The 26437-nt window shown below is 42.0% G+C and overlaps 1 protein-coding gene across 3 annotated transcripts in view; it reads right to left on the bottom strand.

The window, feature by feature from the left end:
* Psd3 (pleckstrin and Sec7 domain containing 3) overlaps nt 1-26437 on the bottom strand; it is a 435804-nt gene that overhangs the window by 254272 nt on the left and 155095 nt on the right. For all 3 annotated transcript variants that reach the window (XM_040742209.1, XM_040742210.1, XM_040742211.1), the window contains 2 exons: nt 23888-24974; nt 20045-20440 (listed from right to left, as the gene is read on the bottom strand). In XM_040742209.1, coding sequence (XP_040598143.1) covers nt 20045-20440; nt 23888-24974 — 1483 coding nt within the window. The remainder of the gene's footprint in view (nt 1-20044; nt 20441-23887; nt 24975-26437) is intronic.

The raw sequence follows: 26437 nt of genomic DNA, 5'->3' as shown, positions 1-26437 counted from the left end.
AAGATGGAGGATCAACATTGAGTATCTCCATTTTATCAGACCAAACACCCAAAAAGGCATAAATTATACAAGAAAAAAAATATCAGCAAGCACTGCTCTGTCCTTTGGTACTAATCTGTGCTCCAAGATGGTAAGAAATGAGACAAAGAGCATGGCAGCCCACACAGATGGTAGATGGCTGACATTGACGGTGCACATACTAGCTCCAGGTGCTGCCTTAAGCACTTTCTAAGTAGTATCTAGACTGATCCTCTTAACAGCCCAAGGAGTTGTTACTACTACTGTTTTACAGAGAACCAGAGGGACTTTTACCCAAGGCGATATTTTCAGGAAATAGCCACATTGGGCTATTATAGAAAATACTTTTTAAAAAATTTAAGAACTGCCAGGCAGTGGTAGTGCACACCTTTAATACCAGCACATGGGAAGCAGAGGCAGGCAGATTTCTGTGAGTTTGAGTCCAGCCTGGTCTACAGAGCTAGACCCAAGACAGTAGGGCTACATGGAGAAACCCTATCTTGAAAAACAAAACAAAACAAAAATTCAAGACCTAAACCCTACACAGATTCTGATGCTTGCATTGGGTTTGGTCCTAAAAAAAGACGTCCAGGCACTAGCTTGATAAAATTCTAACAGTGGTAAAACTTAAATTAATACCCTTTAACTCACATAAAATTATCTGTAATTATCTAAATGCCTTATCGTACCACAGGAAAAAAACACAAGAGTTCTCTTAATTCTTCTTCTAATATGACAATGCCACAGAAAGGAAGGAGGGATGAAGTTAGCCTCCTCCTTCTGGTCCCCTGAGAATTCTAAAGTTGTCTTCAAGTTCATCTCCCCATTATTCTCACTCCTGCAATAGCAACTAATGACTTGAAGTGCACACATATCTTCTATGTAAGTATACAGTTCTATAACAGTGGGGGCCTTTCAATATATTTATCTTGGCTACTTATCCTCCTCCTATCTGACATATTTGCATGTCTTACTTTCTGTATCCTTGGACTCAACCCTCACTGAGCTTGAATCTTTTCCACTGAAAACATTATGAAGCAGAAAATGAAGGCATTGAATTTTCTGCTATTTAACCACATCCCTACCCCAGCCTTAAATAGGATGGACTACTTTAACTGGGAAAAATCAGATTACGAGAAAAGCTTGAAGCACATAAGCAATAACTTAATTAAGAAATTAATCACATGAGCATCAGGATCTTTCTATAGAGGAGAAAAAATATGTAGTCAAGTTCTAAGATAAGCTAGTGAGCAGAGCATTTATTTTGGGTATGAAGAAAATAATGTGGCTACAGGGTTGGGATCTGGGACAACTCTTCCATACAAAGCTGGTTAAAATGAACAGTTCATTCAATAATATAGGAAAAGGCTTTGTGCTCAAATCTTGAAATGTATTGCCATAAGTTCACAATCTTGCCTACATTTTCTAAAATCTTATTTAAGTAAAATTTTCTTTTTAGAGTAATTATGTTGTAAAGGGAGCAATCATGCGGCAAGAATACAGTGACTGTATATTGCAATACTCAAGTATCAAAAGCCTGCTTAGTTAGTACCATTCTGATCTGAGACTATTCGTCTTAGAAGAGTGCAGCATCTGCAGAGATTACAGAGATACTCTGCCTTAAAATTGGAACAGGAACATCCACAGTGAGCTAGCATAGCAACATGAGCAATGAACTAGCAACATCAGAAATGAACTAGCGACATCAGCAATGAAGAGCTAGTGACATCAGCAATGAGCTAATGATATCATCAATGAACTAGTGATATCAGAAATGAACTAGCAACATCAGCAATGAAGAAGCGACATCAGTAATGAACTGGCAACATCAGCAATGAGCTAGTAACATCGGCTATGAACTAGTGACATCAATGAACTAGCAACATCAACAACGAGTTAGTAACATCAGCAATGAAAAGGAGCATGAGTAATGGTGGCCTATACTGGCCCAGAGAGGAGGGTGTCCCCTGAGAATTTACAGCAGTGTGGCCCTAATGACCTGTCCTGTTTGTCTTTCCAGATTTATTGACATAGACATGGCAGCAGCATTCTCTTCAGTCACCACACCCAGAGGTACAACAAAAGGTTTCTAAACTGTGGTGGGTCTCTGGAAACACCCTATCAACAACCTGTAACTGTGTCACTCATTCAGGAGGGAGCCAATGGTACCCGTTGACTGTCTTCTCTCCTAGGTTGCCTAAAAGTGAAGATTCCTGAGTTCTAGAACTAAGAAACTCAAATGAATCAACTGCCTACCTAATATAAATACCAGACTGGAAAGTATACTGAACCTGTTGTTTTGAAGAGAATAAACATGTATACGTTAAATCCTGCTGGGGATTTGGCTGGATGGTAAGAGTACTTTCCTAGTGCATGCCGACTCCTTAGTTCAACCCCCAGAGCCATGCCAAGATTCTGTTGACTAATAGAAATAAACAAGTGCACTTCTAATAACCTTTACTACTGCCACTCATGTTCACCTAAGTCACTGGCATGACCCTAAAGGTAAGTGCTGACAGGGCTGGACAGAGTGGCATCCTCCAATGGAAACAATCTATTTTTAAACAAGACAATTAGTCAACTCCAAAATTCCCTGGTAAAATAGTAAAAGAAGTTGTGTGTGGGGGGGGGTGTCAAATTGCCTCAAATATAGAAAATACACTCTATATGCAACGTATATGTTTTGACTGGCTCTGCCATTATTCAGAAGGAAAAAGCAAACAATTCCCTGGAGAAGTGTCGATCCTCTCTCAAAGTTCAAGCAGTCCCTGAACCTGAAGATCTATAGACATTATCAATACAGGCCATGTAGCAGTGAGTGTCCGGGAGGGTTCTGATGAATTAAAAAAACACAAAAAAAGAGGAAGAGTCTCCCAAGAAAGAACCACAATCCTCATAATTCTACGGCCCAAGCAGGGAAGTTGGTCTGGGAACCACAAATGTTTATGAGAGACTCTATTCCAAGCAGAGCGCTACAAACTGCTGACATCTTGATAAATAAATGCCAAAATTAGTGTGCTGACCAAAAAAAGGAATAATTAATGTTAAAACATTTTGTGGTGGTCTGGACTTAGGGTTGTCCAAAAACTAAAAGATAGCTTCTGCTTCACATGGGTTATAAGCTGCACAAGAAACATTAGCAAAGCCAAACTAATCCTAATTCCTTTTCCCTCACTGCCTCTCTTCTCTGACCGTATTAATAAGGAAAAAAGAAATAACAAGTTCATGACTGGCTGTTGAAAATACTAGCTGTTGCCAAACTCCACTATCACAGTTTTAGGACGAGATCTGAGAAAGGGTGATGTGCCCTAAATCTTAGAGTTAATATGAAATATAAGAAAATCCACTGTTTCAATGTGCCAACCCCATGCTATGTTATCAGTTATAAAAAGAGAAATATTTTTCCTAGATGTGGGATCTTTAGTATCTATACCCTGCATAGCCAAGAATCATGAGAGAATTACGAAGAGGTAAAAGAGCATGTACATTATATGGCTTCATATCTCTGCCTTCATGTAAGAACAAGGACCCTTAGAACAAGGCTGAAAAAGCCAATGCCAATGGTTAGTCACCTCAGGAAAAAAAAACAAAGGAAGGAAAGAAGGAAGGAAGAAAGAAAGAAGGACTATACTCTCCTTTGGCCATTGTATTTTTCCTTGTAAGACTAAATAAATACAATTAGGGCTTCAAAATGAGTATGTCAAGGTAGTCAAAATGAGTATGTCAAATTGAAGTATGGTAACCAATATATATTTCTTCCATGAAAGAACAATACAAAAGTCAACCAGTTTAGACAACCCAAACATGTACCCTCCTGTTTCTGGAGTTTTTCTTTCCAGCCTGGTCCCTCTGCAGCTTCAGCCCCAAATAAGCATACAAGATGCTATATTAATTATAAAACTGTTTGCTGATGTCTAGGGTTTCTTATTGGCTAGCTATGTGTTAATTATTAACCCATTTCTATTAATCTAAGTATTTCCACATATTCTTATCTTACCAGAAAAGGATCCAGACCTGTTACTCCTTTGGTGACTACATGGCGTCTCCCTCTGCCTCTCTTCCCCAGCGTTCTCCTCATCTCCTAGCCCTGCCTATCTTCCTGCCTCTATTGGCCAAACAGTGTTTTATTCATCAACCAATAAGAGAAACATATATACAGAAGGAAATCCCCCATCACTCTCCATTCTAAATACCCAGTAATCTATGATCATTATTGCTACCTTCTTGTTACATCCCATTGCTCCAAGTTCATGGCCTTCTCAACTGTTGAGTTTCCTCCACAGATTAGACTCTATATGGTCACAAATTAATGTTAAGAGTTAATGTTAAGGAGACAGATAATAGAATTTTGTAATTAGACTAGATATGAATTATTTAATCATTTCGGATGAGTAACTGAAAGCTTCACAGAGAGAGAGAGAGAGAGAGAGAGAGAGAGAGAGAGAGAGAGAGAGAAGTTAAGAAATTAAATACTGACACATCAGGACCCAAGGATCTTCCTGTGATCATTTGTATCTCATGGAAGGTAGACACAACGCTAATGCAGAGTCTGAAGACAATACCTGGACTCTTTACTGTCATAGTGGCGTTAGATGGGCAAAAACACAAGAGTAAAGCAACCCACTGTTCCTTCTCATCAGTTGTTACTAAGTTTTATCAAGGGTAAAATTTAAGGGAAGGGAACCTAGGACAATTTAAAAATTTTGGGATACAGAAAAGAAAGGCAGAGGCAGGAAAGTAGGCTGCAGAACATCTGCCATCCAAACACCTAAAGGTATATAAAATGAGTCAGACTAGTATATTTTTTTTTGGCGGGGGAAGACTTTCAGGATCAAAATACAATATGCTATTAGCATATCAATTCAATTTGTAAGAAAGTTGATATATAATTACATCAGACTTCAAACATTTTCATAAAACCAAATTCAATATAAGACAGAAATTACTTGCACAATACCCAACCATGAATGAGTTTCGATAGCACATCCTGAGAAGCCCACCCACGGTCTACAACCTGCCTTCTGCAGATGAATCACTTTAGAATCTTCCCAGAGTTATGAGATCCTGAGACATCCCCAGGAAGCCCTGTATGCCACAGGCAGAATCTACTGACTTATCTCATGGCTGACTCCCACTGTCAGGCAGCCACACCAGGCCTGGAGCTAAGAAACATCATGTAGCAGTGCTCATCCCTGCAACTCCTGGGAGCAGGAATCAAGCATAATTGTACCCATCCTATCTCATGTCAGATAATTATGGAAGTGACCTATCTGTGTTCAACTTATATTTCCCAAGTCAGCATTTTGCTATTAAAATTTGTTTTCTCTTTACCAAAAAGGATACTTTTGTAAGATCAGGTTGCAAAACTCAGGCTACTACCATCTGAGGCAAGAAGAGCCACTAAACTTACCCTTAGAGACAACTAAAACAGAAGCATTTTACCGCTGCACAATAATGTACAGATTGACAATCCTTGGCTATGTTTATATAGATACCTTAGGGTTATATCACTTTTAAGCTTTAGACAATGTCCACCTTGAGAATCTCTACAGCAAGGTCAGTTAAGGTCAAATCCAAAGTCATGACAAAACACTAACTTCCCAATTTGAAAATGTCAGAAAATGCAGAACGTCAGACTTTCATCAACTCATCCCTTAAGTTGACCCATTATTTTCCAGCCTTTTTTCTCACGAATTTGGGATACGGCTCAGAGGGTAAAGCCTGATGACCTGAGTTTGACTCACAGCGATGAACAACTGATGGTTACTAGGGAAAGATGAGTCCATTTTCTTTAAGAGTGTGGCTCTTCGTACATCCACCATGCTCTAGGGATATATTGATGACACTAATTGGAGCCGGTAGGTTCTTCTAAAATATAAAATCTAAAACAGACTGTTAGGGCCCATGAAAATGGCTTCACTTCATCTTGTCTTAAGGTCAGAGAGTTCAAAACTATCCTTACTCTTCCAAGGTTAAAGTCATAAGACCTAAATGTCTAAGGCATGGCTATTATAGAATGTTTGGTCTTGGTCCTGGTTGTCTTATCTAAATAACAAGAGACTTGCTCTGAGGTGTGATTACTCTTGACCCTCAAGACCAGATAATGAGAAACTTAGTATAAGACATGGTTATCAAATGTTTGGAGAGTTAAGGAAAAAGGTCTGTTTCTTCTTTGTATCTTGACAAAGAAGTCTTTTGCCATGTTCCCCTTTTTGGTTAGGGTATTTAAGAACGTTGAAGAATAACATTCATTGGATTGCCCTCCTGATTCAATTTTGTGTCTCTCTCTCTTAATATCTTTACCCACAATTTCTTAATCCACACTCCCCCTATCAGGCATGAACAGGTACGAACACAGATTACTAAAGACTGGCGCCTCAAAGTGGGCTACAAAAGGTGGGATACTACAATAGACAAGAAACTCAGGACTAGGGAAGTGAGAATGGACTTGAGAGAAATTGTGGAAAGACTCTAGGGTGATTATGATCAAATATATTATGTAAGATTCCCCAAAATTAATGTTTATTTAGTAGCTTTCCTAAAAGCTACCAGGGACCAGGTATTGTCCTCTAAAATTATGTTAGAAAGGCAGAAGAAATTTAGAGTGGCGAAGCTAGCTATCAGACACTCCCCACAGTCCATCCTCTGCTTCTGAATCTGGGAAACTGGGTGATAAAAAGTGGCTTCCAGGCTTGACAATCAGAATCAAAATGGGGCCAGCCTAGGTTCTCAGAGTTTACCCTACTTAAACCATGACCAAAACAAAAAGAAGCTTATTTGAGAACAGTCTAGGCATAAAATTATTCCATTCTTCCCTACCTCCTGAACACAAGTTTCTAGGCATGCCACTGGCTTTCATGTACAGATAGGACAAAAACCTCCTCAAGGAAATGAGACTAAGTCTAAGGAAACCAGATAGTTACACTGAACTTTCTCCCTCCTTCTCCAAGACACAAATGATCAGACTACCTAAGCCAGATCAGAATTAGCCATAGTCTTATAAACAACCCACTAAGACTAACAAATCCACAGAGCACTCTGCATTATCCAGCACTTTCATATGCATTATTTTCTTCTGAAATTGTTCCGTTCTGCAAGTAGAGAAGTTGAGAGCCAGAGTCAACTTGGCCAAGGTCACAGATGGTAAACAGTAAGGCTGTAAGTTGAACATAGTCCTGCAATTCCATGTTCAGTTTAACAATTTCTACATTCTCCCCACCCAATGTTGCTGATGACTCTACGCCAAACATAACATAAGACCAAAGGACGAACTGAACCCCACCCTCAAACCAGCTAAGCAATGACTAAAGTCCTTGCTGGAACACAGAGCTTCAAGACTGAGGTTTTCCAGGGCATTTTAAGCCCGTCTATCCTCAAAAACACAGGGATGGTCAGATGACCCAAAACAGTGTGAGCAAAGCTGGACCTGTCAAGTATATTGGGCTCTGGGTGACATGACACAGCTGTGCAGACAGCTCCCTACAAGGGCACTCCCAAACATTTCAAACCCTGTGAAACTAGGAGGAGGGATTTAACAGTGCAAAGACCTGGCAAACCTAACAGAATTTTCTAGACCATGTTTGTATTTTTATACAAGGATGATAATTTCAAATAAAAGCCCCCCAAAACTTCAAATGTTCTGCCTTCTAAGGACATACTGGGAACTTCCAACAGAAGCTCCTATGGAGAAACAAGGAGGGATTTCAATTTGAGCTTTACCATTGGCATTGTATTTTTCTCATAATGTTTTTGAAAACTCGATTAAAGTTGGATATAACAGCTGTAAGGTTCATAACCTACACTGAACTCTTATCAGAAAGGCTGACAAATGACAACGATGACAAACTAGTAGTACAGGACTAGTATTGTTACCGCTATCTACATAGGGTCTCACGCATCCCCATGCTGACCTCAAAACTGTTACGTAGCCAAGACTGGCCTGGAATTCCTGATTCTCCTGACTATAATTCCCAAGTCTAAGATTGCAGGTGTGAATCCCATGCTCAGCTCAAGAGAAGAATTTTAATCAAAAGTTTCAGAACCACAGTCTAGACATGAGACCTTTACAGTGCACTACAGGATAGAGAAACTTACTTAGAAATTATAATTAAACTTCCCTTGACTACAACACAAGAAATAGAGCGATTTGGGGAGAAGTAAAATCCATTTAGTACTTACTCTGTGCTAGGTGTTTCCACAAATTTTGTCTAGTCTCAATAGTGAGAAATATATTATCCACAACAGCAGACCGGGAGTAAGAAGCTATGCGTAGCTCGCACTGCTGCGGAACTGCCAGGCCCTGGGGTGAAGAGAGCCAAAGGGCAAAGCTGGAGCTGCAGATAAGCCTGTAAAAACAGTCACCACTGCACAGCAGAGGACCTGCGTCTGCGGAGAGTACACAGAACAGTGCCCGTGCTCCAGCAGCCCTTCTACCTCACACCTCGTGTGCCACCCATGCCGCCTCTGCGGCCTCTCAGCACACGGTTCTGGTCCCCACATTCGGGGATGCTAAAGCCGGCATGCCATCACAGGAGCCCAGGAGCCAGAAGCTTTCACAAGTACTGATGGACTATACACACCCTCACCCGCCTTCCCTCTGATAACCTTGCATGGGAGGCTGCATCAGGGTACAGAATAGAAGGACTACCTGGAGCCTGACCCCATAGCTCCACATATGTTGGCAATGTAAGCTCTTCTACATTTTACTAGTGTTCCCTAACAAAGTCTTCTTGAGTACCTGACATAAGGAAACACAACTGAAACGCAATAATAGTAACCTAAGTTAACATTTAGGGAGCTTTTCCAGTGCCAAATGCTTTCACACACTGCAATATAGCTTTTCTTTACAATAACCATTCCTTAGGCTAAGCACCATTTTCATCCTTGCTTAAATATGTAGAAACTGAGCTTCCTGAGTGCTTAACTTAGGAGAGGCCAAATCCTATGAACTTCAAGAGGGAAATTTTAAAGCTATAGGCCTGTGACTGCTAACCACTGTACTATGCCTCCCTCTATAAACTTGCTTAGTGCATTTCTATTATTACTTTATTATGAGGAAAGTGAAACAAAATATCCAGAAACAGGAGGTCAAAACTTGATACAGATTTACCAATAAAACAAATGGCATTATAAATTACTATAAATAGGAACAAAAGAAAAAAATCTGTGATTACATCCAGAAATGCCAACTTGACCAATACGTACACACAAACATGCCTTATGTAATCAGCTAACTACCCTGAGAACTCAGGGCTGGAGCTCTCAGCTTGGTGGATGAGTTTTTTAGTCCACATACTTGAGGATGGGTGGGATTATCAATGGGTCACACCCACTCAGGCCCTAATCGTCAGTGTCTCTGCGGTTTCTTATTCTCTGTGTCTGTCTGTGTCTGCTGAACATGACAGCATAGTGAGACCTTTATAGAGATAAAACTGTGGAGCTCAAATATACTTTTTCCTTAGATAACTGGGTAGCCTTTGAAGTACCAAGACTACCCCTGCATTCCAACACCAATCATTTTTCTCTATGAACTACAAAGCCAACTTCTTTTCAGAACAGTGACACAATAAAATAAGAATGGCAGCCTTGTGAAACAGAATGGACCACTAAATGACCAGCTCCAACTGAGCACCCTCCGCCTGCTCAAAGTTTCACAGGGTGTCTAAGAGCACCAAGGTATGGATAATCGCCTCAGACAGCTATGTGGATCCACCAAGGAAACTCTTCCCAGGCTGGGCCCAAGAACCACCCTGCAGAAAGTACCAGCGTCATTTCTGTCAGCCATACTGACAAAAAAAGGGGGCATTTTAAGTATTTTGCCAGGCCTATCCTAAAATATTTGAAATTAAATGTTTTCAAGCCCAAGGTATTTTCTATATTTGTCCATAATCCAAAATGCCTCCGACCAGGGACCAGACAAAGACAATCACCCCAAATTCCTGTTACCTCTGTGGGGAGTCTGTCCCATGAATCTGTCAGGAGAGGAAGAGACTGCTTCTGTCCCATCTGCTCGGCAAACTTTCATATTCCATGAGGGCCCTTTTAACGCACTTCGGAAGCTGCTTCTGTGTGAGTACACACTGCTACACGGTGACTCCACAGGGACATTCTCCCAGAAAGCCACTGTATCCCTTGGGGGCTGCCTGTGGGATAAGAACTTAAGAGAAGTGGAGGGCTCCCTGCCCCTCTTCCCAGCCCTGCCTTCTAAATAGGCAGCTTCCCTCCAACAGACCTGCTTCAAAAGTCCAGACTCAGTGAGGTCACACATGACCTCACAAACCTCCCACTTAACTCTTTAGAAGCCAGAGGAGAGCTAGTGAACGGGGAGAAGTAGCAGACCTTTGAGCATAATTGGGGCAGTTGCCGTTTAATGGGGGAAAGGATGGCCAGTCAACACTGTTCTAAAACAAGTCACTTCAGCGCAGCCTTTTAAAAGAGCACCCAGGTTTTAGAAGTCCTGTGTTACAAAGGCAGAATTCCTAATAGCTTACATATTCAGACTGAACTAGCCTACAAAACAGATTTAGCTCATTTATTGGAGAACTAGCTAAGCCATGTTTGATATATACTTTGGAGGCTGGTGTCTTTCTATTTTCATTCTAACTTTGTTTCTGTTTTTCTGCAATCATATTGTGAAAATATTCATTGTCCTTCTGTTCGAATTCAGCTTTAGTCCACCAGAAGGGGACATGTCACACTCACAGCTGTCAGGCAAGGGCAACAACTGTCACAAAAGCATCTGTGAGAGAACAGGGACAAGAGTAATTGAGCAATCTGATCCAGACACAGCGTCCAGACTCAACTAGTGGATACCAGAGTCTCTACCAGAGCTCCTAGAGGGAACAGGGGAGTCAGTTGGCTGCAATGTTTTCTTTGCCAATTTTCTGTTTCACCTAGGTTTTTTTGTTGAGACAGGAAGAAGAGGAAGAACTAAGAGTTACCTTATAAACAAAAACACATAAAATCACATACACTCAGAAAACATGCAGTATGCACTTTCAAGAGAGATCCCCCCAAAAATTATACTTTGCATACATCAATTATTATTCCTAAATATGTACCCAGGCCTAGAGAATCATTCTCATGTTTACACAGCAAGCTGTCTGTTATATAATAATAAGTGCACATTGTATTATATAATGCATTTATAATGACCACTCATGTCAATTAACTGATATATTGGGGGCTTTAAAGTAAATAAATGGATTTCAAATGTTGAGAAAAAACAGTGATACCACAGGAAACAGAGATGACATCAATACACAGTCTAAACATACGTGAAAAGACACTCCCTAGTGTTCAAGGACACGTGTCCAATAGGAATGATAAACATCAACACACCAGCTACCCTGCCTCAGGAGGAAAAGAGGTGAGGGTGGTCCTGATTCTGTGCCCCAGCCGTGATGTTTTATCTCCTCACATGAAGGTCAAACCCCAGGCTTATTACTGTCCGCACTGTCTGGCATGCCCACACTGCCACCTAACTTGGAGATCACCGTGTGGCTTCCTTTTTAAGAGAAGCAGCACCTGCTCAGGATGGAGATGAACAAAGAGAAGAAGAGCTCTGCTCCCGACTTCAGGCTGCTAAACTTCCCATTGCCAAAGTCTAAGCGATGGCTACTGATTCCACCAAGTCTGTGTCTGTCTCTTTGTCTGTCTCCCCTCACCCTTTTCTAACTTTCCCACCCTGTCTCATACCCCAACAACCAGCTCCACACAGCCACCTCCTTCAAAGCACACCTCAAAAGGCAGCACTTCCAAGAAAGGTGTCCATGACACCACACTGCAAGCACCCTGGCCAGGGGCCTCAGCCTGGCTCCCCGGCCCAGCACTAGAGTTATCTGTGAAGAAGTTGGGATCACTTGCTCCTTAAGCTCTTCAGCCAATAAAAGTTAGTATCCAGTACATCCCCACCACTGCATCAGAGGTTCTCTGGGACTCCAGAATAAGACCTGAGAAAGTCATAGCCTAGTAGGTGAGACAGGATACCTAAAATAGGAGAAACCCTAAAATACCCAACTAACTGCCAGAGGAAATGAACTTCTGAGACTTCGTTTCACAATAGAATTCATTCAATACCTCTTCTTTCCATCCCAGACTGTAATATTAATCTTGGCAAAAAAAAAGTCACAGAGTTTGTGTTAAGCTGAGGTTATTAGAGTATTTAAAAACAACAAAAGAGCTGCTATTATAACTCCTTACCTCCAAGTAATCTAAGACTCTTAGAATTACTACTACACACATACAATATAACTCCATCTTAATACAGCCCATTCACATGGGGTTGTGATGATATTTTGTTTATGATATAACAAATAAAGCTTGCCTGAGGATCAGAACGCAGAGTTAGCCACACTAGTTAGCCATAGAGGCCAAACAGTGGTGGCACACACCTTTAATCCCAGCACTTGGGAGATAGAGGCAAATGGATCTCTGTGCCAACCTGGACTACATGAAATTGAATATGTCTAAAAGAGAAGCAGAGCTCACACGAAGGTAATCCCAGAACTTGGAATCGCATGCCTTTAATCCCAGCAGTATGGAAGAGGAGACAGGAGAGATATCACTGGGCAGGGAGAGGAATGTAAGGCAGGAGGAGACAAGTGCAGTCTGAGGATTCAAAGAGATAGATACAGGCTAGGCAGCCTATCCAGGCAGTCAGAGGCAGTCAGTCTGAGGATTTGTGGAGACGGGATCACCAATGTGGTCTGAGGTAGAGGTAAGAGCAAGTGGCTGGCTGCTCTTTCACCTTTCACCCACTAATATCTGATCCTGGTTTTTATTAAGACCAAAGAGAATGTGTGCTACATGGGATGACTTTGAGAACACTGTAAAGGTAATTCAAACACTATTATTCCTGATAATACAAATTTTGAAGGCTCGCAACCTTTTTAGTGAATTGTTAACTCATGCCATATTATTAAGATGTTATCTCAAGTAAGAAAAAATCAGAATGAAATATGAACTTAAAAATCTACACACTTCACTATTAAACATGTCAATCAGCTTTTCACCATTGTGTAAAAAAATGCCTTGGACCCAGTGTCCACTAAGTGTTTCAGGTGCTGGACATGAGAGAGTTAGTGCCAGTTCAACAAAGACCCCTGATCTGTTTGCAGAAAACTTATGCTGTCCAAGGGAAGGAGGAAATTGTGGGAGAGTAAAACTCTAATTATGCCAATTTGAAATCAGGTTCATGTTTACTCTTGAATAAAATGTTCTAAGATTATTTCATTTTTTTATTGTATTATGTGTGCACATGTGCACATTATGTGTAATACCTATGAGGCCACATATGGCATTACCCATGCATGTATGTCAGAGGGGAGTTTTTTAGGGTGGGTTCTCTCCTTCCACCTTTCCATGGGTTAAGGGACTGAACTCAGATTGTCACCTCTGCAGAACAAACGTCTTTACCTACTGAGTCAGCTCCTCAGGCACCAGAGAACTATCTTCAAAGACGGTCTGTATCTTCTTCTGCCCCACCAAGCACCAGTGCAGACTACCCAGTGTTGTTGATATGGCATTAAGGGACCTCTGCTGGTAGAGTCTTCTCACTTCCTCCAACAGGCAAACACTGCATTGACAGTGCCTAGCTCAGCCATGATCTCAGAGGTCCCTCCTGCAGAGGATGGGAACAAACACAGACACCACAGCCTGACAGACGGGGAGACCTTGGGACACTTTGGAACACCAAATCCCTCTCCTCAGGGCTCAGGAAACACTGGGGAAGAGGAAACAGAGTCATTTGCTCTCCAAAGACTGGAGAGTATGAAGCCCTTTCTCTCCTGAAAGAGAAGACTCCCTACTCTGCCTTTTTAAGCATCTCTGCCTCAGAGGGTTCCTTTGTTGGTAGGAGATGTGCTTAAGTCATACACGAAGATGGCAAAGCTAATCTACAAAGATCCTGTGAGTGTTCAGAAGCATCTTTAAACCAAAGAAAACATAAATGACTTCTTTTGTCTTTAAAGCGATAGCCTACAACTCTGCTGGTGTTTTCTAGAAGCAAGAGCAGGCATCTACTTCATCACAGACTCCACCAAGCATCATGTGAGTATCTTATACCATTGCTACTGTGTGGGAGAACAGGCTTAGGATTGTTAAGCCATCTGTCGGTACTGTTCCTTAGTTTACTGTGCCTCTGTGTCAGCACTGGTGGATGGATAAATTCCTCTTTGCAGATCAGTTGGAGGCAATTGTAAAGAGCCAGCTTCAGGCTAAAGAAAGCCACGCCAAAGTGCTTTCTCTAAGTTTGCCTAGCATACTCATGTAGGAATCCCTGACAGAACCTGTACAAAGCAGAAAGCCACAAGTTCATGCTTGTTCTAGTAAGATGCAACTGCATTCTCAGTGTTCCATTTTTTTAAGATATTGCCTTTGATTTTGATGAGGAAGTATCGTGTGTAGGCCAGGATAGGAGAGCCTTAAATTCACTCTGTAGCTGAGGCTGGTCTTTTTTTTTGGGGGGGGGGTTCCGAGACAGGGTTTCTCTGTATTGTTTTGGAGGCTATTGGTCCAGCCTGGCCTCGAACTCACAGAGATCCGCCTGCCTCTGCCTCCCGAGTGCTAGGATTAAAGGCGTGCGCCACCACCGCCCGGCGCTGAGGCTGGTCTTAAGCTCCTCCTTGCATGCTGGGATCATGACATGCACCACCAGGCCTGGCTCTATGTATTTTGTTTGGAAAGATAACTCTGGATTGGAATAGTAAAATCTATCAGATTTGATTATAACGTAAAAATCTCCATCACCAAAAGGGAACAACAAAAGTATCGCACTGAGGAGCAGATAATGAATTGTTGCAGGATCTCAACCAAGTGAAATGTTACAACCAAGTGAAATGTTAACCATTCAAATTTTTCATTATAACTATGACTCCTTGCCAGAAATTCTACCTCTACACTTTTATCATCTGAATTGTATTCTGATAAAAGACACCCAAGGAGCCAACATCTCAACCCTCACACCAAACTCTGAAAAATCCTTGTAAATACATTTTGTATTAAGAATTAAGGATACACAATGAACACCCAGGTTCTCCGTTGTGTAACCATACTAGTTATCCTTCTCCCCTCAAAAGCTGTAAATCACTAAGGGTTTCTCCAGGGACCTTCAATTCTCCATCCCACCAGTCCTTCATTAATGGCTAATCATTGCACTTCTCAAAAGCAACAGGTTGAAAGGGAACTTGCCAGATGACTCTGACAAACACGGATTCTGTCCTTAACGGGATATAGCAGTTTCTGGATTCAGTGAGTTACCCATGCTTGAAATTTAACGTCACTTTAACCCATCCCACCTCCCACATATTGAAACACTGACCCAATCTTCCTGTATTTTTTTCCTTTACCTAGATTTTTCTTATCTATTTTCCCACCTTCACACAATTACTCAGACCACTGTGCAAACCTTGAATAGATTAAAACTAAACTCAGCAAACTCAAATACCAAAATTAAATTGGTCGGTAGGGTTATTTCTACTTTACCAACAAGGAATCAGTTTCTACAAATGAAAAGAGCTGCCCAACATGAAACAGCCCATAATCCCCATGAGTTTATGTCCCATCCACTCCTCCCCCCCTTTGTATAGGAAAGTGACTCTACAGGAAGCCTCTGAATGCCCAGGGCAGGGAAGTCTATACTGACAGGATGATGAGGCTGGAGGCAGCCAGCGGACACTGAGGGGACCCTGAGGAGTGGCTGGCTGACTCTACAGGCCCCTCCTCTCAGGCACTGATCTATTAGCCACTTGACTGCCCTTTCTTGATTTCCTTTCCCTTCATCTCATTTGCTACTTCTTCCTTCACAACAGTTACTATTAGTTCATCTTCCACTGGAGGGAGATTCCTAGACTTCATGAACAAAACATATTCACACCTACTAAATAGCTTACCATACACCCCTACTAAATAAGATTAAAAATTAGGTTTGACTGACTGTGAACTTTACAGAAATCCTCAAGTGGTAAAGGAATACATCACTTCACTACTATAACCACTGGGAAGATTAGGAAGAAAAACAATGAGAACCTCTTTTTCTGAAAAACAAACAAACAAACAAAAAATCTTAGAGCACAAAAACCCTGTAAGAGATTACAGGAGCCACATCCACTCACCACTAAACCAGGAGGCAGCTGAGTATCCTACCCCTAATGACAAACGCCAAGTCCAGAGTCCCATAACCTCCCGAGGCACTTATGAAAACAAGATTTTACTCTATGGCTAGCTAAACTAACACCACACCACATTATTTTATTCTTTCTTTAATAGTGATGCATGTGAGGATTCCTTTCTGCTTTTAAATTGGGATGCTAACTTTTTAAAATTATACTTTAATTTCTTTATCACTGCTATCTGAAGTCACATCTTCCCAAGCAGGAAGGCACTAAGGAAAGAAAAAAATGCTTCCGAAGAAATAGTATAGCATTCCATTTGAGAGGAAGGAGGAAGGGCAAGAAGAAGGCAAAAAACCCACAAATATCTTCAGGGTACTGAACAGTAAAGCACTTCCCTCAGGCATATCAGCTGCTCGCAGATACAATTCACCTCTCCGGCTGAACTCCTATCCTGACAGGAAATCGAAGAAGCTAAGATGTAAAGCCTATTTTTAACACTACAAAGCATATTTTAAAGGCAGTTTCTCATAGTTGAGAGAAGCAGAAATGAAGTTGCTGACACATTCCTGTATCTGCCATCTCTGTCCAAACCCGAGCTCAACAGAAAAGGACAGTATTCATCATGGCTCTTGGTGACAATGACATTTGTGTCCTGCAGCCTTCACATCAGATAGAACTTACTGGTTGGAGTTGTGGTCATCGGCTGATAGGCCTGCGAGAGAGAAACACCCAGACACAAAGGAACCCATGGGGATATGAGTGACTGTAAGTCTCTAATTATCCTTTCTAAATCTGGAACCATGTGACTGGACTTCACACAGCACTGCTGAACCTTGGGGGCCTGAGGCTCCCAGCTGGACCACTAAGGGAAGGGATGCTACTCTTTGCTCCTTCATTAAAGTATTGCATTATGTAGCAGGCTGAGGTGAGCTAGTTCCTGCTGGCAGGCAGCTCAAGCCAGCAGACAGAGCACCATGGATGAATTTAACTATTCCTGTCCTAGTTGGATCCAGTATCTCAGTAGACTTCTTTATTTATATATAATACTTTAAAACGCATATAGTAAGGTAAGTCTCAAACAATGAACCTTCCCCACTAAATTCTGGAATAGGAGAGATCTAAGGAATTCTCTTCTTTGACATACGTGTGTGAGTAGCAGGGAAATGCCAATTCTTCCTGGCTACCAAAATTGGAAGAGGAAAGTAAGTTTTGCTATAGTGAACACTCCCAAACAATTCTACTCACACACACACACACACACACACACACACACACACACACACACACACACACACACACACCACTATCACCACCACAACCAACATTAACAACAACAAACACAGTAGCAATTTGGAGCTAAGCTCTTGAAAATAGACTAATTCAGACATTTGTCTGTTACAGAGAGAAAAGAGAACAAACAAGAAATAATTGTTATAGAAAAATAATAATTACAAAAAATACCCTGGAAGTACAGGACAGTGAAAACACTCTTCTGGGAATTAAACAGCTTGAAATCAGGTACAGGATCTGTCACTACCAAATTTGGCTTTGGGTAATTCCCAGCCAAACTAGGACAGCGATTTGTTGTTATTATAAATAATGTTTTATAAGGTCCCTTTGAAGTTGTAAAAACTTTGTCTACCTATAACTACCTTGAGCCAACTCTCAAAGAACACTAAAGAAAGTGCCCCATCAAGCTGGTCTGCCCTAGCCATGGCAGTGCACACAGAAGGGAGGGATGGATGACCTTGTCAGGATCCTGCAGGAGGAATCTCCTCAAGTTAATTCATTTCTGCATGAGGATTTGGTCTTTTTGCGCTAGGCAGGTGACACAGCTGAGATTTTGCCTCACCCCAACAGATACCATCATCTAATGTGACATGGTAAAACACAATGAGCTATGCCAGTATTCTAAGTACCTAACTCTGACTGTACTAAAGATTGTGGCCTGTGCTTGCTAATTTTATGTCTACTCGACACAAGCTAGAGTTCTCTGAAAGGAGGGAACCTCAGCTGATAAAATAAGATCAGGCAGTAGGGCATTTTCTTAAGTAGTGATTGTGGGTGGTACCACCCCTGGGCTGGTGGTCCTGGGTTCTGTAAGAAAGCAGGCTGAGCACGCCATGGGGAGCAAGCCAGTAAAGAGCACCCTCCATGACCTCTTCATTAGCTCCTGCCTCCAGGTTCCTGCCTTGCTTTAGCCCCTCCCTTTGCTTTTGGTGACAAACTCTTAACGTGGAACAGTGAGTGAAATCCCCCAAGTTGCTTTTAGTCATGGTGTTTCATCACTGCAATAGTATCCCTAATTAAGACAGTGCCTATGCTGCCAAGAGATTGCTATGTCTTCCGTGTCGTGTTGAGGTACAGAGGTTACACATGAATAAGCCTTTCATTCACCTTTTCTGTGCTGCCCATGAGCCGTAATCTGTTACCTTTCAGGGACACCTTTCCTGTGGCTTCTGTGGTAGAGGGCACAGGCCGAACCACCTTAGCTCTTGACCTGATTTTGTCTACAATATACACAACTTCCATATGCCCCAGAAAGTTAGGTTGGAGATAGAGTGAATTTTACATACATGTTCCACAGCATCTTATCAAAATTTACACTCATAAGAGATGATGACATTGGGATATGGTCACTTCTCTCCCAAACGACATGGCCAGAAACACTTGAGGACCACTCTGCTCACGGCTCACTCCTCTTCCAGGAATGCTTGCACTCAAAAATCTCCTTTCTTTGGGGGCACCCTTCTCTCAGTGGCACATCCCCGGAGACATCCTTCTCTCAGAGGTGCCCCTCTTAGAGACACCGCTCTTCATGATACAGAAAGTCTACACTTGGCAGCTAGATCCCGTGCTAGGTGCTTTCTGCTGTATTAACCCTTTAATACTCATAGCTATTCAGGGTGCTGCGTATCATAATCCCTAATTTGAAAACAAAATTAAACCAGGTTTCAGAATGAATAAACATACCAGACCAAAGCCTTGTGCTTTTGAGGTCTTGTGTACATTCCCAAGTCAATCACTCCCCGTTTCACGGGGAGACACAACTGCACTACTGATCCATTTTCTCACCATGACCCAACTCAAGCACTCCCTGCTTCACCGGGAAACACAAGGACAATATTGAAAGGTGCCTTCTCTGAGTGTGTCCCTCCAAAGGACCATAAGACCATGCTTTCAACACAAGGCAGACTGTAGGAAGACAGCTTTACTAGAAACCTGCACAAAATCTCTAAGAGAAAAGGCACTGACGTTTTTCACATACCTTTAAAATACTCGTCCTCATTTACCCTTCCCTACATCACCATCTCCAGATACAAATATAGAAAACACATTTCAAAACTAAATTCATAAAACTTAGAAGGTTTAGCCTTCCCTTCCTGCTGACAGAGATGCTAAATAACAGACAGAGGAAATAAGAAGACATGCAATAGTAGGTGAGATGATGGACATCCCTAAGTAGATTCATAATGCCAGATGACTAGTATGGAACCTGTACCATACCTAAGCCATCATTTTAACTGAAGATGGATGTCAGTGTTATAACAGAGGGAGTAAATGCCATGCCAGTGTGAGACTAAAGGCTCTTTCTAGAGCACCGGCCACTATCTACAGAGCTAACTCCTAATCACTACAACTAGTGCTGCAGCATCAGAGCTAACTCCTACTCACTACAACTATTGGCTCAGTATCCATTCACATATAGTAGCTCAGGAAGGGCCCGCAGCTTGCCAACTTGACAAACCACTGAGTGTTTGAATCCCAAACTTCCATGTACTCACACAATTTGCTTACATCCACTGAAACTGCCCAAATCCACTTAAAACATACCCTCCACTTGGATTTCCCAAAGATAGATTACTTCCCCCACACACACACACAAATGAAATGAACGAGAATGTTAGTGCTACCTTCCCCAGAAGGCCATCTCTTGAGGCCCTTTCGAGTAGATCGAGGAGGCAGAGTCATGCAGTCCATTGGTGATCCCCGTAGAGTAGCCCATCACTATCCCACCATCTGCTGACACACTCAGGACATCCTGGTGTCCTCCCACAGAGGTCCTCTCCAAGAACTGACCACCTTCTCTGATGCGCTGTTGGATCATGGGAGTCAGCGGCATCTCAAAGCTAAAGTAGCTATCAGGTTCTGAGTACAGAGTCTCCAATGACTCTGCACTGTAGTATAGGGACGTGTTGTCCAAAATGGTTTCAAACTGGCTGCTGTACACATCTGTGGAGTCCTCCGTGTATCCAGTCCCAAGAATATCATCATCTCCTCCCCGCAGGGGCTCCTCCTGTTTGAGAATCCTGGAAAATGAGTGAAAGAGAACGTTTTTCAATATTTGAGTTCACTTTTTCTTTTCAATTTCCTGCCTTCAACCAACCATATTTTAAAAAAAGGTAGTGCAGTATTAATCCACTGGATATAATCCAGTGTTACATCCACAAACTTACAGCTTAATAGTGTATTTGGAAAGAAAGATATGAAGCCTGTTTAGGTGAAAATATTCTCTCTAGATTATTTTGTGCATGTGAGTGCTTTGCCTGAATGTTTGTGTGTGCACAGGTATTCCTGGAGCCCACAGAAATTAGAAGGGGGCATCAGATCCCCTGAACCTGGAGTTGTAAGCCCCTTTGTGAGCACTGGGAATTGAACCCAGGTTCTCTGCAAGAACAACAAGTGCTCTTAACTACTAAGCTAAATCTCCAACCCAAGGTTAAAATATTCTTAATACACATGTCACTAACCTATAACAGTTTAGTGAAGTTCCAGACTAGTTTCCTATATCTTCTAATAATGCATATTTGAAAAAAAATCACATTTTCTTTTCAACCAGCTATATCCAGATTATACAACTATCATCATTAATCATAAAGGGAAGCACATAAAACATCATGTAAACTTGATACTGTAAACGATCAGTAAAAATGCACTGAACTCTCACTGGCTATTAATACTTCCTGATCTAAGTGAGACCAGATGCTCTCTGGTGAGAATCCAGCGGCTACCCTCTGCTGACAGAAAGTAGAACTGCAGAGACTTCAGGTTCCCAGGGGGTAGTACTAAGTAAACTTCTAAAAGGCTAACAACAACTGAGCTCTTCCCTGGAGAGGACTATTTGTCTGGATCTCAGTATCCCTCAGCTGCCTTCAGTCCTTTGGGCACGGCTAAGGTCTCCTGGGCTTTTCCACCCCTGCTCCTGTCACATGCTGTCCTTGTACAGCTCATGGTTACACAGTCAGGTTAGTGAGATTTTATGTGTGGAGCTTGACATTCCTACCAATGAGCTATCCAATACCATACAGTCAACCCTGAAGACATGCATGCAAGTAACACTGTACAGACTGAGCAGGCTGTAATTATATATTTAGGAAAATATATGTCTATTTCATACATGTATGTAACATATATATGCATTTAACAACAATTAATTTAAAAACCAGAGACCGAATTTCAAGGAGAGTGCAGAAGGGTATATGGGAGGGTTTGGAAAAGGGAAAGAGAAGAGGGGAACAATTATCTTTAAAAAGGAATTTTTCAAAAAGCTGGTAGACATGACAAATCATAAAAAGCTAGATATGAGTTAGATATGAATATGAAGGACAGGGGCATCAATGGTGTACAGATGTTAAGAATTAATATCCAGCATGGTCTTCAGACATTAAGATGAACATTCAGACAACTTAGGTAAGTCAGTGGTCAGAGAAGTAAGTCAAAAGAAAACATGGGTCTGATTTCCCACAGTGTTGCCTACTTGCTATATAATTTTAGGTGACTTTACTTGACCTCTCTGCACCTGTGGTTCCCGTGACTAGCAAATAAAGAAGAAATAAGAAATATCTATTAAATGTCTCATAAATGGTTCCTAGGTATTACCAAAACCCGCACTCAATGGTATGACTGCCTTTGTTGGTATTAACCTACAGTCATCCCACTGGGTACCAAATAATTTCTGGGCTGACACCTCTTACAGCTTTTTCACTGCTTTTGAATGAAAACAAAGATCCTGTACAGACCTCATTCCTCATTTTCTGTCTGGCCTGCTGTCTCAGTTCTCAGGTCTCACTTAATTAACGTGTTTACAGAAAGATTTTTATCCAAGCTGCCACCTGATTAGCGTCTTTCTTTCCATTCAAGTTTATCTCTCCAGTAGATCTCTGTTCTTCCCTTCACAGGCCCTAGTTAGTGTCTTTGTGGTCAATTTGTATATTTAGCACTGAAGTCCACAGACCAGGATCTCAGGTATTTTCCCCACTCTTTTATGTCCAGCAACTAACAGGACAGGGACACAACAAGCAACTTGAAAGCATTTCTAGAAAAAAAAGGGGGGAGGGCAGAAGCAATGAATTACTAGTCTGAATAGCAGTAAAAGTGCACACTTCAGAGTGATATAAAGACAAGAGCCATATATTAAGGCTACTTTTGAAAAAAGTCTAGGGATTTTGTGATTCTGATAGTCACCCAAATGAAACATCATCTTAAATGTGTCAATTGGCAGAGGAAGACATACACACAAATACACACAAACACATACACAGACACACACACACACACACACACTCCTTTAGTCTTGACATATTTTTAGCATATAAACTAGTGGTTCTCAACCTTCCTAATGCTGTAACCCCTTAATATACTTTCTCAAATTGTGGTGACCCCTCCAGTCATAAAATTATTTCCATAGGTATTTTTCTACTGTAATGAAATCATAATGTAAATGTCTATATTTTCCAATGGTTTTAGGTAACCCTTGTAAAAGGGTCATTCAACACCCAAACGGGTCATAACCCACAGGTTGAGAAACACTGATACTCATGTGTGAATATCATGGAACAAGTGAATTGTAGTCTAGTGTACCTCTGACCTTCTGAGATGTCCTTTCAAGTCCAAGAGAAATGCCCAAACCTCTATGTCCTATAGGAAAACAGGCTGCACTATAGGCTGGATGCATGCACCGTTTGCACTCACAGGAAAGCCACAGATGGGCTGTGCTGACTACACAGGACAAGTCAGAAGGCTTTAGTCTTTCATGTTGAAAACACATTTGCAAGGTTGGCTTACTGCAGTCTCTTTAGCCTTGCTCCCCTGATCCTTGTCTAAAAGACAGCTGTATTACATGAAGACTTTTCTCTTAGAAACTGTAATCTAAGAAGAGCCTAGCCGGGCAGTGGTGGTGCACGCCTTTAATCCCAGCACTCAGGAGGCAGAGGCAGGAGGATCTCTGTGAGTCTGAGGCCAGTCTGGTCTACAGAGCAAGTTCCAGGATAGGCTCTAAAGCTACACGGAGAAACCCTGTCTCGAAAAACCAAAAAGAAAAGAAAAGAAAAGCCTAGATTACAGTAATTTCTCTTCCATTCTGTGACAATATGAACAATAAGTATGGCAGCCCTCCCATTTATGCACAGGGATAAATCGCCATTGGTATTAAACCAAAAACTATAATGATTCCTAAATATGTCATTTCTATACCTATGAGAACGTTACTGCACATTAGCCACAGTAAGAGATTTAGTAATCATAACAAATGGAACAACTGTAATAATACACTGTAATGAAACTTATGTAAAACATGAATTATTTATTTCTAGAAGTCTCCATTCAATATTTTGAACATCACAGCTGACTCTAGGTAAATGGAATAAACCTTGTAAAGCAAACTGGACCTGTGTGAAGAGCTCCCACATCAGCCAGGACAGCAATTACCTACAACACATTCCAGGCATCACAAATAGCATGACAGCTCTAGAGCTCACCTTTCTTTATCTCCCTGTAGATCAAGGTTTTCTTCGAGGTGTTCTTTGCTTTCCCTCAGGAAGACTTCATCCTCTCCACTCTCACCAAGAGGCACAGGGGACAATGTCCCCAAGTTCGTGCCAGGCTTCACTGAAGGAACTTTCCAGGTTTCATCCGAAACACTCCCAGTTAAATTAACAGAATTGCTGCACAAACCAGCAGCTGAGCTGTGACGGCTTGGTCCTTTGGCAAACCCCTTGCTGACAGGAGAGGCTGTCCTTTCTGGTGATGTCTCAACATCTACAGGATACTGGGTCTCTGCTTTGTCTCCTGTCCACAATATCTCTACTCCTTGAAACTCGACATGTTTGATCCGGCCTTGCCGCCCCATGAAGACACCCGAATCACATCCTCTAGGGTGCTCTCTTCCAAGGTCAGACCTCTGATCTTTCAAGACACCAGCTCTGTCAACAGGGTTATGGCTCCCTGTTGAGGTCCCCAGTGATGACACAGGACATGCTGGCTCCTGCACACAGAGAGGCCCTTGTCCCCTGTAATTAGCTATCTGGGACAGTTCTGTCTGAGCTTCTTCAGGTAAGAGTGCAGTCAGATCCTCCTGAATGTTCAAAGAAAAATTTCCATCTGTCGGTACTTCCACTGAAGGAGGTAAGTCTGGTGACTTTCTGCCAACAGGGAATGTTCTATGGGTTCTCTGTGGCTTGTGACCGGCAGTACTCAGCTCTTCATTCACCTGCTGAACTGAGAAATTAGCATCTTCCTTCAGTACCTTTGTAGCCTGAAATGTTCCTGAAGCTATTCTGGCTTCTGTAGCTTTCAGAGCAGAAATTAAAGAGTCAATGGGTTGTAAACTTTGTCCCTGAGGGTGACACTGAGAGGCATCATTTGGTCCTTCTGTGACACTGCTGAGCGTAGAGTCTTGTCCAGCAAGAAGGTGGACGGCCTGCTGCTCTAGCGGCCGGCATGGCAGAGACTTTGCATCAAAGTCTAGAGAGGCTCTTAGGCCTTCTCCTCCTTCTTCCATGGTCCCATATTCTGGAAATTCATTTGTGACAGTCGGTGGGAGTAAAGTGCTTCCTCCATGATCACCTAAGAGTGGAACAGAACGGAACCATGACACTGGGATCTACTGTGCATTAAGAAAAACACAGTCAGCAAGACAAAAAGGCAGCCCACAGAATGGGAAAAAATATTCACTAATCCCACATCTGACAGAGGGTTGATCTCCAAAATTTACAAAGAACTCAAGAAGCAAGTCTCCAAAACATCAAAGGACCCTATTAAAAAGTGGGCTGCAGAACTAAATAGAGAGTTTTCAATAGAGGAGTCTAAAATGGCTGAGAGGCACTTGAGAAAGTGCTCAACATCCTTAGCCATCCGGGAAATGCAAATCAAAACAACTCTGAGATACCATCTCACTCCTGTCAGAATGGCTAAAATCAAAAACACCAATGACAATTTATGCTGGAGAGGATGTGGTGAAAGGGGAACACTCCTCCATTGCTGGTGGGAGTGCCAACTGGTTCAGCCACTTTGGAAATCAGTATGGAGATTCTTCAGAAAAATGGGAATAAACCTACCACAAGACCCAGCAACTCCACTCTTAGGCATATATCCAAAAGATGCCCATTCATACAACAAAGATGTCTGTTCCACTATGTTCATAGCAGCTTTATTTGTAATAGCCAGAACTTGGAAGCAACCTAGATGTCCCTCACCCGAAGAGTGGATAGAGAAAATGTGGTACATCTACACAATGGAGTACTATTCAGCAGAAAAAAATAATGGAATCATGAGATTCGCAGGCAAATGGATGACACTAGAAGAAACCATCCTGAGTGAGGTAACCCAGTCACAAAAAGAGAAACATGGCATGTACTCTCTCATATATGGATTTTAGACATAGATCTGGGGAGTGCCAGCCTACAATCCTATGGCCAGAGAGTCTGGGAAACAGAAACTTCATTTAGTGGCTGGTTAAGTACTGAGCTGAACTCAAGAAAGCCAGTAACAGAGAGGGAGGACTGATGATCAAAGGGATTAAGACTGGGCTGGTTCAGCCCCCCGAAACAGCTGACCAGACAAAGGTTAACTCTTGAATCCCAGGCATCAGCCTGGGAATCCAGCATGGGACTGATCAATACCCCCTGAATTTGGGTGTCAGTGAGGAGGCCTAGGGAACCTATTGAGCCTTGGGCAGCAGATCAGTACCCATCCCAAGTATACACACGGACTTTGGACTCCCATAGAACAATGTGAGGTGCACTCTCACCCTGAACTCTTGGGGAAGGGTCTAGGCCCTGCCCTATATGAAATGACAGACTATGGACACCCCCATGGAGGGCCTCACCCTCCCAGGGGGAATGAGGGGATAACGGGGGGGGTTGTGGGGGGAGGGCATAGGAGGAGGGGAGGGAATGGGAGAGGGACCTTGAACTGACTTGTGAAGCAACCTCGTTTCTTATCTAAATTTAAACTGGAAAATAAAAATAAATAAATAAATAAATAAATAGCATTCATGAAAAAAAAAAAGAAAACCCAGACATGCTAGG

Source organism: Mesocricetus auratus, unplaced genomic scaffold (genome assembly GCF_017639785.1).
Source record: "Mesocricetus auratus isolate SY011 unplaced genomic scaffold, BCM_Maur_2.0 Super-Scaffold_6731, whole genome shotgun sequence".
Taxonomy (NCBI): domain Eukaryota; kingdom Metazoa; phylum Chordata; class Mammalia; order Rodentia; family Cricetidae; genus Mesocricetus; species Mesocricetus auratus.
Note: the sequence above shows the minus strand (reverse complement) of the source record. Positions and strands in the feature narration are given on the sequence as shown.